General features: G+C 47.6%; 1 protein-coding gene across 1 annotated transcript; it reads right to left on the bottom strand.

Moving 5' to 3' along the window:
• Positions 1-9,053: 9,053 nt before the first annotated feature.
• Positions 9,054-14,471, bottom strand: LOC141138965 (E3 ubiquitin/ISG15 ligase TRIM25-like). The gene has a single exon (XM_073624702.1). It carries the CDS (start codon positions 14,409-14,411, stop codon positions 12,825-12,827), a length of 1,587 nt encoding a protein of 528 aa, XP_073480803.1. The 5' UTR covers positions 14,412-14,471; the 3' UTR covers positions 9,054-12,824.
• Between the last annotated feature and the right edge of the window lie 2,297 nt (positions 14,472-16,768).

Raw genomic sequence — 16,768 nt, forward strand, 5'->3', positions numbered from 1 at the left:
TGCCCATTATGAGGAGTACCCACCATCCCTGTGCTGATTTCCCAGGTCTGTACACCCGCTGTGCCCATTATGAGGGGTTCCCACCATCCCTGTGCTGAGTTCTTGGGTCTGTACACCTGATGTGCCCATTATGAGGGGTTCCCACCATCCCTGTGCTGACTCCCCGGGTCTAGACACCTGCTGTGCCCATTATGAGGGGTTCCCACCATCCCTGTGCTGATTTCTCGGGTCTGTACACCTGCTGTGCCATTATGAGGGGTTCCCACCATCCCTGTGCTGATTTCCTGGGTCTGTACACCTGCTGTGCCATTATGAGGGGTTCCCACCATCCCTGTACTGATTTCCTGGGTCTGTACACCTGCTGTGCCATTATGAGGGGTTCCCACCATCCCTGTGCTGGTTTCCTGGGTCTGTACACCTGTTGTGCCATTATGAGGGGTTCCCACCATCCCTGTACTGGTTTCCTGGGTCTGTACACCTGCTGGCTGCTGTGCCCATTATGAGGGGTTCCCACCATCCCTGTGCAGAGTTCAAGGGTCTGTAACCTGCTGTGCCCATTATGAGGGGTTCCCACCATCCCTGTACTGGTTTCCTGGGTCTGTACACCTGATGTGCTCATTATGAGGGGTTCCTACCATCCCAGTTCTGAGTTCTCAGGTCTGTACACCTGCTGTGCCCATTATGAGGGGTTCCTACCATCCCTGTGCTGAGTTCTCAGGTCTGTACACCTGCTGTGCCCATTATGAGGGGTTCTCACCATCCCTGTGCTGATTTCCCGGGTCTGTACACCTGCTGTGCCCATTATGAGGGGTTCCCAGTGATGCAGCGTAGCCAGCAGCAACACACAGGAACTGGGAGTCAGTTAGGGACAGTGTGACTGGCCGCTCCTGGTGCCCAGTTTGAAGTCTACCACCAGCTAATACAGTCAGACATGTCCATGAACTAAGCGCAACTTGCCCAAGCAACCAGTCTTCCCTTCCTGTGTCTAGCAGCAGCCAGCAGTTGTTTCAGCAGTGAGTGCCCACTCAGTTTGCAGTCCACCGCGGGGTAACCCACCACATCTTCCCATATTATCATCGCCGCCGGTGCTTACCGGTCTGGCCTGGACTTGTAGACTTGGAGAGGAGGCGCCGCTCAAGCCTTGAGTTCCATCCAGTGCCAGGGGGAAACCGAAGTGACACCGCGACTCCACAAAAGGCACCGCCTAATTTCTATGGGCGGCACCAATCACAATGCCCACGGGCAGAATTATTCTAGAGTAGGGGAGTGTTCGGGTCGCATTGCTTTGCGCCCCAAGGACTCCCCAAAGAAAGCAAATGTAGCGTGTCATGCTTCCCATAGACAGCTGTGTGTCCGGCACCCGGTACACACTTCAAGGGCCAAGTTTAAAAAAAAAATGACTTGCTTGGGGGGGCAGGGGTGTCTTTGCCCCCAGCGCTCCTTATGGGTGGACCGTCACTAGTGCCGGTGTGTAGGAGGTGAGATACTGGAGGACCAGGATTAGAGGAGATATCTCCAGAGGTTAGTAGAATACAACGTCAGAAGTGACATCATGTGTTGAATAGTTTTGTATGTATTCTTTCGTTTCTGAGCATGCGTAGTCTTGCTCTTACGATTTTTTTTCGTACGAAAACCGTACTAATGAAATGAAAATCGGACGTTGAGTTCACACTTGTGTGCTGAGAATCTTGAAGGGGAACCCCGACAAAAATTTGCGTGAGGTTCCCCCCAAGATCCATACCAGACCCTTATCCGAGCACACAGCCCGGCAGGTCAGGAAAGGGGGGGGGGTGAGTGAGCGCCCCCTCCTCCTGGACCATACCAGGCCACATGCCCTCAAAATGGGGGGGTTGGTGCTTTGGGGCAGGGGGATCCCTGCGCCCCCCACCCAAAAGCACCTTGTCCCCATGTTGAGGAGGACAAGGGCCTCTTCCTGACAACCCTTGCCCTGTGGTTGTCGGGGTCTGCGGGCGGCGACTTATCGTGATCTGGAAGCTCCCTTTAACAAAGGGCCCCCCCAGATCAAGGCCCCCCACCCTAGGTGAATGAGTATGGGGTACATCGTACCCCTACCCATTCGCCTAAATAAAAAAAGTGTCAAAAATAAACACACTACACAGGTTTTTAAAGTATTTTATTAAGGCAGCTCCGGCTCTTCTTCCTCTTCTGATGACGTGTTCTCTCCTCTCTGGTCCTTCTCCCCTCTCCGGTTCTTCTCCTTTCTGCGCTGTCCTCTCTCTCCGCTATCTTCTGCTCTTCTGTTGGGTCTTCTCCCTCTATTCTTCTTCCGATGTTGACTCGCCACGATCTCCTGGTGTAATGCTGGGTCTGCCGCGTGCAATGACTTATATTGGCATGGGGTGGGGCCACCCGATGACGTAAGTTAGAGGCCACGCCCCTTGTGATGTCATCACCCCAGCAGGAGGTGATAAGAGCAGTAGTTTTGGGGTTGAGAAGAGGGGAAAAGAAGTGGGAATTGGAAACTTGAGGATAGTAGTATGAGAAGGCAGAGTAGACGGGACATATTAAAGGGTAGTGGGGATAGTGTTGCCACCTCATCCCTTTAAACCCGAACACATGTGAATTACACAGGTTCTGAGGCTGATTTAATGCAGATAAGGCACCAAGTGAGTTCCATTATCACCTTAAAGTGGTGTTCCGGCCGAAATTATACTTTTTAAATAAAAATACCCCTATAATACACAAGCCTAATGTATTCTAGTAACATTAGTCTGTAAACTAAGGTCTGTTTTTTTAGTTTATAGCAGTAGTTTGTTATTTTATAAACTTACAGCAGGCTGTGGCCATCTTAAGTGTGGGCATCTGAAGCCAGACTGTATTTCTCATTCTTGCAGATCTCACACATGCTCAGTGCAGCACAAGCGGTGTAATAGGTTTCAGGTCAGGTTTCCATAGCAACGGCAGTGTCAGAGGAAGTTGCCGCCCCTTCCCAGAAGGCATTGCAAACAGGAAATGATGCGATGGGCCACGGCCAGGGAGGAGGAAGTGAAAAATGAATACAGCAGATATACAGTAGGTGCTGAGAAAAGAAATTAAAAAATATCCAATTCGTTTACAGTGCACAGTTTAGTGAGGGATGCTGAATAGTTGAAAAAGTGGGTGGAACTCCACTTTAACCACTTCAATACCCACCCATAGTCAAATGACATCCACAGGAGGGATCTCCCATCCTGGCCGGGCGTCATATGACGTCCTGGGCTTCCCGGCCGTCTAGGGGGCACACGTGCGCCGCATCATTTGGGAGCCCGTGCACGTGCCCGGCGGCCGCGATGTCCGGTAACAGAGCCGGGACGTCCTGTCAAGGGAGAGGAGACACCGATCGTGTATTCCTAATACAGAGGAACACCGATCGGTCTCCTCCCCTTGTGAGTCCCCTCCCCCTACAGTTAGAATCACTCCCTAGGTAACACATTTAACCCCTTGATCGCCCCCTAGTGTTAACCCCTTCCCTGCCAGTGATATTTATACAGTAATCAGTACATTTTTATAGTACTAATCGCTTATTGTGAGTTTTTTTAACCAAAAATATGTAGAAGAATACATATTGCCCTAAACTGAGATTTTTTTTTTTTTTTTTTTAAATCGGGATATTTATTATAGCAAAACATTCAAAATATTGTGTTTTTTTCAAACTTGTCACTCTTCTTTTGTTTATAGCGCAAAAAATAAAAACCGCAGAAAGAAAGCTCTATTTGTGCGGAAAAAAAATGGGTACAGTGTTGCATGACCGCGCAATTGTCATTCAAAATGCGACAGCGCTGAGAGCTCAAAATTGGCCTGGGCAGGAAGGGGGTGGAAATGCCCGGTATTGAGGTGGTTAATCAGCCACAGAACCTGTGTAATTCATATGTGTTCGGTTTTAAAGGGATGAGGTGGCAACCCTAAGAGGGGATAGGATTCAGATTTGCGGAAAGTCTTCCAAAAGTGGTGGTTTGCAGTCAATCCAGAGTGGAACTGAGTTCTTTGTGGTCTTTTTATTTATTTATTTTTTTGCTGCTTTCATTAAACTGCTTCTACTGCTGCCTACTCATGGCAGGCAAATGTGCACTGCCTGACTTCCCCCCACTCTCTGACTTCCCCCCCCATGGGCACAACTCAATTTATACTGAGATGATTAAATGAGGAAACCTTCCACACCCCAATTAGGGACTGATAAGGAACCCATGAATTTGGGGGATGGTTAAAGAGACACAGACCACAGTCATAAAGATGAGTTTCTCTTAGGCTGCATTCACACCTATGGCATTTTTAGTGCTTTTTGCATTTTGCAGATTTGCACTACAGAACGTGTTCCATAGAAAACCATGTTAAATGGACTGTAGTGCAAATCTGCAAAATACAAAAAGCACTAAAAATGCCATAGGTGTGAATCCAGCCTAAGGCTCGATTCACATCTATGCATGTTGCTTTTGAGCGTTTTGGGAGTTTTTTTTGTGATGCTTGCCACGTTTTTGAGCAGCGTTTTTGTGGCATTTTTGCGTTTTTTTTTTTTTTTTTACAGTTTTTTTAGACTGTATACAGTTAAAAAAAAAAGCCAAAAACGCAAAACGCATCAAAAACACTGTAAAAACGCTGCATTTGCGTTTTTGATGCTGGTCCATTGAATTCTATTACATGCAAATTGCTGCATTTTGCATGAAAAAAAGTCCCTGACCCTTTCCAAAAATGCAGAGGTACAAAAAGGCATTGATGTGAACATGTTCCATAGGAACCCATGTTAAAAAATTCCCATGCATTTCTGCAAAATGCATCAAAAAACGCGCTAGTGTGAATCCAGCCTTAGATCCCAAAAGGAGGTGAGAAGCATTCATTCACAGCAAATGGTCACGTTACAAAAAACAAAATTAGATGCATTACCCCAGGTGTAGCAGAATGTTTGCAAAGCAGTGAGACAGTTTGAATTGCTTGACAGATAGTTGCTACAAAGTAACATTGTTTACAAACATTCAGAAAGGAGATAGAGAGTTACAAAGTAACATTGTTTATAAACATTGATCAGATGGGAGATAGAGAGATACAAAGTAACATTGTTTATAAACATTGATCAGATGGGAGCTAGAGAGATACAAAGTAACATTGTTTAACCACTTCCCGCTTGCCATATAGCAAAATGATGTCCGCATAGACAGCTGTGTGTCCGGCACCCGGTACACACTTCAAGGGCCAAGTTTAAAAAAAAAAATGACTTGCTTGGGGGGGCAGGGGTGTCTTTGCCCCCAGCGCTCCTTATGGGTGGACCGTCACTAGTGCCGGTGTGTAGGAGGTGAGATACTGGAGGACCAGGATTAGAGGAGATATCTCCAGAGGTTAGTAGAATACAACGTCAGAAGTGACATCATGTGTTGAATAGTTTTGTATGTATTCTTTCGTTTCTGAGCATGCGTAGTCTTGCTCTTACGATTTTTTTTCGTACGAAAACCATACTAATGAAATGAAAATCGGACGTTGAGTTCACACTTGTGTGCTGAGAATCTTGAAGGGGAACCCCGACAAAATTTTGCGTGAGGTTCCCCCCAAGATCCATACCAGACCCTTATCCGAGCACACAGCCCGGCAGGTCAGGAAAGGGGGGGGGGGGTGAGTGAGCGCCCCCTCCTCCTGGACCATACCAGGCCACATGCCCTCAAAATGGGGGGGTTGGTGCTTTGGGGCAGGGGGATCCCTGCGCCCCCCACCCAAAAGCACCTTGTCCCCATGTTGAGGAGGACAAGCACCTCTTCCTGACAACCCTTGCCCTGTGGTTGTCGGGGTCTGCGGGCGGCGACTTATCGTGATCTGGAAGCTCCCTTTAACAAAGGGCCCCCCCAGATCAAGGCCCCCCACCCTAGGTGAATGAGTATGGGGTACATCGTACCCCTACCCATTCGCCTAAATAAAAAAAGTGTCAAAAATAAACACACTACACAGGTTTTTAAAGTATTTTATTAGGGCATCTCCGGCTCTTCTCCCTCTTCTGATGACGTGTTCTCTCCTCTCTGGTCCTTCTCCCCTCTCCGGTTCTTCTCCTTTCTGCGCTGTCCTCTCTCTCCGCTATCTTCTGCTCTTCTGTTGGGTCTTCTCCCTCTATTCTTCTTCCGATGTTGACTCGCCACGATCTCCTGGTGTAATGCTGGGTCTGCCGCGTGCAATGACTTATATTGGCATGGGGTGGGGCCACCCGATGACGTAAGTTAGAGGCCACGCCCCTTGTGATGTCATCACCCCAGCAGAAGGTGATAAGAGCAGTAGTTTTGGGGTGGAGAAGAGGGGAAAAGAAGTGGGAATTGGAAACTTGAGGATAGTAGTATGAGAAGGCAGAGTAGACGGGACATATTAAAGGGTAGTGGGGATAGTGTTGCCACCTCATCCCTTTAAACCCGAACACATGTGAATTACACAGGTTCTGAGGCTGATTTAATGCAGATAAGGCACCAAGTGAGTTCCATTATCACCTTAAAGTGGTGTTCCGGCCGAAATTATACTTTTTAAATAAAAATACCCCTATAATACACAAGCCTAATGTATTCTAGTAACATTAGTCTGTAAACTAAGGTCTGTTTTTTTAGTTTATAGCAGTAGTTTGTTATTTTATAAACTTACAGCAGGCTGTGGCCATCTTAAGTGTGGGCATCTGAAGCCAGACTGTATTTCTCATTCTTGCAGATCTCACACATGCTCAGTGCAGCACAAGCGGTGTAATAGGTTTCAGGTCAGGTTTCCATAGCAACGGCAGTGTCAGAGGAAGTTGCCGCCCCTTCCCAGAAGGCATTGCAAACAGGAAATGATGCGATGGGCCACGGCCAGGGAGGAGGAAGTGAAAAATGAATACAGCAGATATACAGTAGGTGCTGAGAAAAGAAATTTAAAAATATCCAATTCGTTTACAGTGCACAGTTTAGTGAGGGATGCTGAATAGTTGAAAAAGTGGGTGGAACTCCACTTTAACCACTTCAATACCCACCCATAGTCAAATGACATCCACAGGAGGGATCTCCCATCCTGGCCGGGCGTCATATGACGTCCTGGGCTTCCCGGCCGTCTAGGGGCACACGTGCGCCGCATCATTTGGGAGCCCGTGCACGTGCCCGGCGGCCGCGATGTCCGGTAACAGAGCCGGGACGTCCTGTCAAGGGAGAGGAGACACCGATCGTGTATTCCTAATACAGAGGAACACCGATCGGTCTCCTCCCCTTGTGAGTCCCCTCCCCCTACAGTTAGAATCACTCCCTAGGTAACACATTTAACCCCTTGATCGCCCCCTAGTGTTAACCCCTTCCCTGCCAGTGATATTTATACAGTAATCAGTACATTTTTATAGTACTAATCGCTTATTGTGAGTTTTTTTAACCAAAAATATGTAGAAGAATACATATTGCCCTAAACTGAGATTTTTTTTTTTTTTTTTTTAAATCGGGATATTTATTATAGCAAAACATTCAAAATATTGTGTTTTTTTCAAACTTGTCACTCTTCTTTTGTTTATAGCGCAAAAAATAAAAACCGCAGAAAGAAAGCTCTATTTGTGCGGAAAAAAAAATGGGTACAGTGTTGCATGACCGCGCAATTGTCATTCAAAATGCGACAGCGCTGAGAGCTCAAAATTGGCCTGGGCAGGAAGGGGGTGGAAATGCCCGGTATTGAGGTGGTTAATCAGCCACAGAACCTGTGTAATTCATATGTGTTCGGTTTTAAAGGGATGAGGTGGCAACCCTAAGAGGGGATAGGATTCAGATTTGCGGAAAGTCTTCCAAAAGTGGTGGTTTGCGGTCAATCCAGAGTGGAACTGAGTTCTTTGTGGTCTTTTTATTTATTTATTTTTTTGCTGCTTTCATTAAACTGCTTCAACTGCTGCCTACTCATGGCAGGCAAATGTGCACTGCCTGACTTCCCCCCACTCTCTGACTTCCCCCCCATGGGCACAACTCAATTTATACTGAGATGATTAAATGAGGAAACCTTCTACACCCCAATTAGGGACTGATAAGGAACCCATGAATTTGGGGGATGGTTAAAGAGACACAGACCACAGTCATAAAGATGAGTTTCTCTTAGGCTGCATTCACACCTATGGCATTTTTAGTGCTTTTTGCATTTTGCAGATTTGCACTACAGAACGTGTTCCATAGAAAACCATGTTAAATGGACTGTAGTGCAAATCTGCAAAATACAAAAAGCACTAAAAATGCCATAGGTGTGAATCCAGCCTAAGGCTCGATTCACATCTATGCATGTTGCTTTTGAGCGTTTTGGGAGTTTTTTTTGTGATGCTTGCCATGTTTTTGAGCAGCGTTTTTGTGGCATTCTTGCGTTTTTTTTTTTTTTTTTTTACATTTTTTTTTAGACTGTATACAGTTAAAAAAAAAAAAAGCCAAAAACGCAAAACGCATCAAAAACACTGTAAAAACGCTGCACTTGCGTTTTTGATGCTGGTCCATTGAATTCTATTACATGCAAATTGCTGCATTTTGCATGAAAAAAAGTCCCTGACCCTTTCCAAAAATGCAGAGGTACAAAAAGGCATTGATGTGAACATGTTCCATAGGAACCCATGTTAAAAAATTCCCATGCATTTCTGCAAAATGCATCAAAAAACGCGCTAGTGTGAATCCAGCCTTAGATCCCAAAAGGAGGTGAGAAGCATTCATTCACAGCAAATGGTCACGTTACAAAAAACAAAATTAGATGCATTACCCCAGGTGTAGCAGAATGTTTGCAAAGCAGTGAGACAGTTTGAATTGCTTGACAGATAGTTGCTACAAAGTAACATTGTTTACAAACATTCAGAAAGGAGATAGAGAGTTACAAAGTAACATTGTTTATAAACATTGATCAGATGGGAGATAGAGAGATACAAAGTAACATTGTTTATAAACATTGATCAGATGGGAGATAGAGAGATACAAAGTAACATTGTTTAACCACTTCCCGCTTGCCATATAGCAAAATGATGTCCGCAAAGTGGTTAAGTTATCCAGGCTGGATGTCATAGGATAAGGCGTACAGCGCGGTGGTGTGGTGTGTCAGTCTGTTGCAAAAAAAAAAACCACACAAAATTGAAAAAAACAACAACTTTATTTGTAAATAACTTTGCAATTCTTCATACCAGTCATAATTTTGGCAGCCTACTTATAAAAAAAATGTTCATAGCCATTAATCCAGTGAATGTACTCATCCTCTGCTAGAATTAAGTAGAAAAACAATGTTAAAAAATGGTTATATATATTTCTCAAAAAAAAAAAAAAAAGTTATATTTATTTTTTTTGATGTAAAGGGGGGCTGTGATGTGAAGGCAGGGCTGGTGCAAGGATTTTTGACACCCTAGGCCAGTGATGGTGAACCTTGGCACCCCAGATGTTTTGGAACTACATTTCCCATGATGCTCCTGCACTCTGCAGTGTAGTTGAGCATCATGGGACATGTAGTTCCAAAACATCTGGGGTGCCAAGGTTCGCCATCACTGCCCTAGGCGAAACCTAATTTTGCCGCCCCCATTTGGCTCCACCCCTGACTCCACCCCTTTTGCCCTTCCCATGTATACCCCACCTTTATATAGATTGCTACCATTTTGGTGGGGGGGGGGTGGAGTCAGTCACTGAGCCTGGAGGTGGTGGGGGGCATCGGTATGGCGCCCCTGACTGATGTGTGCTCTAGGCCGGCGCCTACCTTGTCTATAGGTAGCGCCGGCCCTGTACATAGGGATATGTACACAGATAATCAAGGCACCTATCAGTGCCCATGGGCACTGAGTGCCACCTGTATGGGGAGCCACCTCCATCAGTGCAACCTGTCAGTGGGAACCCCTCATAAAGGGCACATCAGGTGCAAGAACATGGGAACTCAGCACAGGGATGGTGGGAACCCCTTATAATGGGCACAGCAGGTGTAAAGACCCGGGAACTCAGCACAGAGATGGTGGGAACTCCTCATAATGGGCACAGCAAGTGTAAAGACCTGGGAACTCAGCACAGGGATGGTGGGAACCCCTCATAATGGGCACAGCAGGTGTACAGACCCAGGCACTCAGCACAGAGATGGTGGGAACCCCTCATAATGGCCACAGCAGGTGTATAGACCCGGGCACTCAGCACAGGGATGGTGGGAACCCCTCATAATGGGCACATCAGGTGTATAGACCCGGGCACTCAGCACAGGGATGGTGGGAACTCCTCATAATGGGCACAGCAGGTGTACAGACCCAGGCACTCAGCACAGAGATGGTGGGAACCCCTCATAATGGGCACAGCAGGTGTACAGACCCGGGCACTCAGCACAGGGATGGTGGGAACCCCTCATAATGGGCACAGCAGGTGTACAGACCCGGGCACTCAGCACAGGGATAGTGTTCGGCTCCCCCCAGGACTTATGTGTGAGTGTCAGGAGGTGGGCGGAAGACACTTCCAGGCTGCTCTGTGTATTATTCCTAGGAGGGGAGTGCAGATCGCTCCATAGACATGTACTGCAGAGCGGCTTCACCAAAATTCTTCTGCTTTCCCCAGTGACTGAGCTGCACTGTCTCCGCACTCCCCCCCCCTCCTTGTGCTTGTCTGTATTGTTATACTGACACCCGGCTCTACGCACACAAGGCTGTGTCATCTCCACACCAGAGAGCTGTGTATACACCAGAGCCACAGTTGCGCCCTAGGTGACAGTGCACCCTAGGTGGCTGCCTAATCCGCCTAGTGGTAGCACCGGCCCTGCTAACAGTCCATGTGTCCTCTCCCGGCTCCTTCGCTTGCCCAACTGACAATGTCGTCCTATCAGCAGGGCAGGGGACAGTTGGAGCTCTCCACTCCGATCTGCAGCTCCTCCCACTCCCTTCCCCACTGATTGGATGACATTGTTGGCAAGGCAGGCGGAGGAGCCGGGAGGGGACACACGGGCATGACCGCACAGCACGAGATGAGCGGTAAAACCGCGGTCTGCAATAGTCCCGTGCGGACCGCAGTTGCTGCTCATATCCTGCTGTGCAGCCTAATCAGCAACAGGCCACAGACTGGCACCGGCCCGTGGCCTGGCCAGGGGTTGGGGACCCTGATGTACAGTACCATAATCAGCTAGCGCAATGTCTAATCACAGCACAGCCGGGTCACTGGCGGCACGCGCACGTGCACCCCCCCTATCTGGCAGTGCATACTAGGTACATGATCTGGCACAGAACAGCCGCTCAGCTGCCATACATCTAAGTGAAGCGATGGGCAATTCTTTATAACTGTGACACATTATATTATGGATAGATTCAAGTATTAACACATTTGTAATAGTGAAAAATTAAAGTGGAGACCCTTTAGAATAAAAGATACATTAAAACAGAGGCACTTTATACTAGTGATAGACTGAAATGGTGTCTCATTCCTCTTGTTGTAAGCTCCATAATATAAAAATTCTAAATAAAGAGAGATTGGATCTTCATCATTACGTCTACAGTAGGTGGGCGGAGCTGGGAACTCAGATACAGAAAACTGACTGCTGGAGTCACTAGAAACCTGCCAACCCAGAGAGAGAGAGAGAGACAGCTGGCTACACATTATACAATTTTCTTACACAATTTTCCTTTAGATGTAAAGATTAGGTCAAACCTAAACACTTTCAAATTGTATGCAATCAGGCAGGCCCATACACTAGATCAGGGGTCTCAAATTGGTGGCCCTCCAGCTGTTGTGAAACTACATGCCCCATCATGCCTCTGCCTGTGAGTGATGCTTGTAACTGTCAACCTTGCAATGCTTCATGGGACTTGTAGTTTCACACCAGCTGGAGGGCCACCGATTTGAGACCCCTGCACTACATAGTCAGGGCTGTCTTTAATATTGATTGGACCCTGGGCAAACATTTTCTTGAAGCCCCCCTGAATCCACTTATCAAACTATTTATGGGCCGTATGGGCTCAAGGGGCAGCTGCTTTGTGCCCCACAACAATGACTGGGCCCAGGGCAGCTTCCCCTTTTGCCCCATGTTAAAGACAGCCCTGTACACAGTTGAAGGTAAATCTAGTGGAAAATGAACAAGAAAATTGTATATTGTGTAGCCAGCTTTAGCCAATCAGGACCCACACATTGGGATTCATTTACTAAAGCTGGAGAGTGCAAAATCTGCTGCAGAGAAACCAATCAGCTTCCAGGTTTTTTTGTCAAACCTGAAACAAGCTGAAGTTAGAAGCTGATTGGCTACCATGCATAGCTCACCTGATTTTGCACTCTCCAGTTTTAGTGGCCCCGAACCTGCTCTTCTGGGGTCCCCCCGGTGCTTCTACCTGCATCTGATAACCCCCTCGGAGAAGCACTTCTCTGAGGGGGTTACCTTGTGGGCACGCTCCGGAGTCCAGCGTTTGCGTCCATAGACACGAATGCCGGACTCTGCCCCGCCCCCCGCGTCATTGGATTTGATTGACAGCAGCAGGAGCCAATGGCTGCGCTGCTATCAATCTATCCAATCAAGAGACAAGAACCCCGGGCAGAGAGACAGCGCGTCCCCGGCGGGTCAAGTTCCAGGACTCAGGTAAGTAAAACGGGGAGGGGGGGGTCACTGCCAGGTGACCGGCCCCCTCGGTTTACAACCCCTTTAATGTTGCCCTAAGAAGAAACTCTGACTGCCTAAAATTTGATTATAATCCATAACCCTCTCTGAAGTATCTGGGTGATTCTAATTACTACCTGACCTGGTAGCAGTCTTCTTATCATGAGATACTGTACATACGTCATTATGAGATTTGCCCTTATCAAATATTTCTACAGCTTTCTGCATATAGATCCCTCAATTACACCAGTTATTATATCCCATAAACCCGCACAGAACATATATGGATCACATTCAAATCCAGATCCCCCTCAAGATAATGATATAAATGAATGCCATACACCCAACACAGCATAGAGGGGCTCGGTGAAGGTGGCGGTGAAGGTATGGAGGTGGCGGATGGGGTCACACATATAGAAGGAGATCTGCCCGGCCTCGTAATCCAGATATACCCGGACTCGGGCACCAGGAATATTGGCAGGAAGCTCAATATAACCATTGTCATGTACTACTGAATACTCTTTACCCCTTCTGACCAAACCCCAGGACGCGTCATTACATCCAATCAAGGAGTCACCCCCATCCCTTAATAAACTGTCATAACACATCCCGATTCTCCAGTTATTGGATTTCTGGACATCTACTTCCCAGTAATGTCGCCCTGAGGGAAAAATCTGATTGCCTAAAACTTGGTAATAATTTGAAAATCTGCCTGAAGTATACGGGCGATATTGGCCTCTGCCTGACCTTGATACGGTCTTCCTATCATATGAGATGGATACATTAGTATGAGCCGTGTCCTCATCCAATAATATGTCTACAGCTTTCTGTATGTAGATCCCTCCAGTAACCCCAATAATACCAGTTATTATATCAGATAAACCTGTGCGGAACATATTTGTGGCCACAGACAAATCCAGATCCCCTCTATCATAGAGGAGTTGATCATGTCTCTCTCTGTCATCATCATCATCATCTTCATCCTCAGTATCACACAAGTCACCTGTGTCTGGTTCCTGTAGGACGGTCAATGGATCCGTCACGGCACACAGCTGCTTAATATGACGCATCTTTCGGGACAGCTTCTCCGTCTTTAATTCCAACTGCTGGATAAGTTCATCGACTGCGGGTAAGATCCACTCTGTCTGCCTGGAAATCTCACCCAGGACCCTTTTCTCCAGGTCTTCCAGACGTCTCCTGAGGTCTCTGAACAGGGCGGTGACGCTCTCTACTTTACCATCTGCTTTTCCTTGTACTCTTCCCCTGTATTCCTGCAGACTCCGGACTATTTCTTCTGTCTTCTCTCTCTTAATAATCCATTTCTGAAGATTAATTATCATTTTTATCTTCTTCTTTATAGAGGCCTCTTGCAGGGTCTCCACCTTGTGTCCCCGATGTTCTCCAGTTAAACTGCAGGTGAAGCAGATACAGGCAGAGTCCTTGGTGCAGTAATATTCCAGGATCTTCTTATGGACGGAGCATTTCCTGTTCTCCGGGGTGGTGGTGGGGTCACATAAGACGTGTTCTGGTGACCTGCTGTGGACTCTCAGGTGGTCATCACATAGAGAAGCTTCACAAAGCAGGCAGGATTTCACAGGAGGTACGGAAGAGTGAATACAGTAAGTACAGGAGATGCCGGTCTTCTCTGGATCTGGTGGAGCAGAGAGGAAACGTTGAGTGATGTTACGCAGAGTGATATTTCTGAACGGTGAAGGTCTCTCCTGGAACTCTACCCTGCACTGAGGACAGGAATAATCTCCAGACCCCTCCTGTGTATCAAACACACGGTCAATGCAGACAAGGCAGAAGTTGTGTCCACATTTCAACATGACAGGATCTGTATAAATGTTCAGGCAGATAGAACAATCCAGCTCCGCTCTCAGGTCTGAGGACGCCATCGCTGATAGAAGAGACGGAAATGAACAAAGTTCCAAAACAAGCTGTGCAGTCAGAGAAGTTCCTCCACAGGACAAGGCTAAGAATGTGACCAATGAGAGCACAAAGGAAATGTAAAGGGTACAAAACACAGCTGAAAGACAAAACAAACAAAACAATGGAAACTCAGTCAGGACTGGTTCTCTTTAACCTCCCCCCCCCAGGCCAATTCTGACACATCCCAGTTACGTGTAAAAATCAGCATTTGTTTGTTGCTAGAAAATTACTTAGAACCCCTAAACATTATATATTTTTTTGAAAGTAGAGGTCCTGGAGATTAAAATGGTGGGTGTTGCACGATATTTGCGCAGATTTTTAGAAAATAATATAAAAAATACAATTTAATGATATTTAGTGCATACAAACACGATATAATACCCATTTTTTTTTTTTGGTAAAATATAAAAGATGATGTTATGCTGAGTAAATAGATACCTATCATGTCACTCTTTAAAATTGCGCACACGCTTGCGGAAGGGCGACAAACTACGGTACCTAAAAAAATCTCCAGAGGTGACAAATTAAAAGCTTTTTATAGGTTATCAGTTAAGCGTTACACAGGAGTTCTGGTGGTAGAGTTATTGCGCTCAGTGCGATCGCTTTTGACATATGCTTGCAGGACCTACACAAGCATTCCCATATGTGTGGGGGATGCTTTCAATTTTAGATACTTTATGAAGTATTTATTAAATTTTTTATTTAATTAATATGTATTATTCATTTGATATTTTATTATTTATTTTATTTAAAGAAAAAAATTACACTGTCCTTTTATTATTTTTTTTATCAACTTTATTACTATCACAAGATATGAACAACATCCTTTTTGATAGCATGGGCCGTGACAGGTCCTCTTTATGGTGAGATCTGGAATCTAGACCCCCTATCTCTCCTCCGGCCTCTAAAGCATGTGTGGCTGTATGGTTGGTTAAAATAGAGCAGAACACCCCCCCCCACCACCACCACCACCTGAATCGCATCGCAATGGGTGGCAGTTCTGGCAATCGCACTGCATTTTGCGATCTGTTTCGGGGTGTCGTTAAGATGAAATTGACAGCCACAGCAGATCGCATGGACATCGTGCAAATGCAATGCGTTTGTCGCATTGCATAAGAGTGAACCTAGACTAAAATGAATTAACTTTAATGTAAGAAACCAGGAGTGGAGGAATGGTATAAATGGAATGAAGAGAAGAATAAATAAATCATTTTTGAAAAATATTTTTCAACGTCCCGTGCATTGTGGGCGCACAGGTGCTGCCCCCCCCCCCATCTCTTCTGCCGCCTCCCTATCCATGCGCCCGGCCCCTTTTCAGGATGGCGGACTCATGGACTCCTATGGTGGGGGCGGGAGGGGATGTATTTTTTTGAAGCACCTGATTAGAGCCAGAGGCTTTAATAGGCTTCAAAAAAAGGGTGGGCTCGGGGCGCAGAGAGTGCGCCCTGATCCCACCCAATTCTGTGACCATAGCGAATGAATATTTGCTATTTTCACACCGCATTGCCTCCCCGCCAATCAGGAGGCTGGTCAGTGAGACTTGTTTTCTGATTGGCCAAAGCGCCAGGCGTCCCTATTGGATGCTCAGCGCTTTGGCGGAAGTGGGACAGAGTGGAGGAAACTGAAAAGAGGAGAGGAGACGCCGGAGAAGAGGACACCTTAAGGTAAGCGCCGGTCCTCCTGCAATCCATCCACGGGGGGGGGGTGTGTGAGCGAGCCGGGGTGCCCCGCGATCTATCCGGGGGGTGTGTGAGCGAGCCGGGGTGCCCCGCGATCTATCCGGGGGGGGGTGTGAGCGAGCCGGGGTGCCCCGCGTTCTATCCGGGGGGTGTGTGAGCGAGCCGGGATGCCCCGCGATCTATCCGGGGGGGTGTGTGAGCGAGCCGGGGTGCCCTGCGATCCATCCGGGGGGGTGTGAGCGAGCCGGGGTGCCCCGCGATCTATCCAGGGGGGGTGTGTGAGAGAGCCGGGGTGCCCCGCGATCTATCCGGGGGGGTGTGTGAGAGAGCTGGGGTGCCCCGCGATCTATCCGGGGGGTGTGTGAGCGAGCCGGGGTGCCCCGCGATCTATCCGGGGGGGGGGTGTGAGCGAGCCGGGGTGCCCTGCGATCTATCCGGGGGGGGGTGTGAGCGAGCCGGGGTGCCCCGCGATCTATCCGGGGGGTGTGTGAGCGAGCCGGGGTGCCCCGCGATCTATCCGGGGGGTGTGTGAGCGAGCCGGGGTGCCCCGCGATCTATCCGGGGGGGGGTGTGAGCGAGCCGGGGTGCCCCGCGTTCTATCCGGGGGGTGTGTGAGCGAGCCGGGATGCCCCGCGATCTATCCG

This window comes from Aquarana catesbeiana, linkage group LG04 (genome assembly GCF_042186555.1).
Source record: "Aquarana catesbeiana isolate 2022-GZ linkage group LG04, ASM4218655v1, whole genome shotgun sequence".
NCBI lineage: Eukaryota > Metazoa > Chordata > Amphibia > Anura > Ranidae > Aquarana > Aquarana catesbeiana.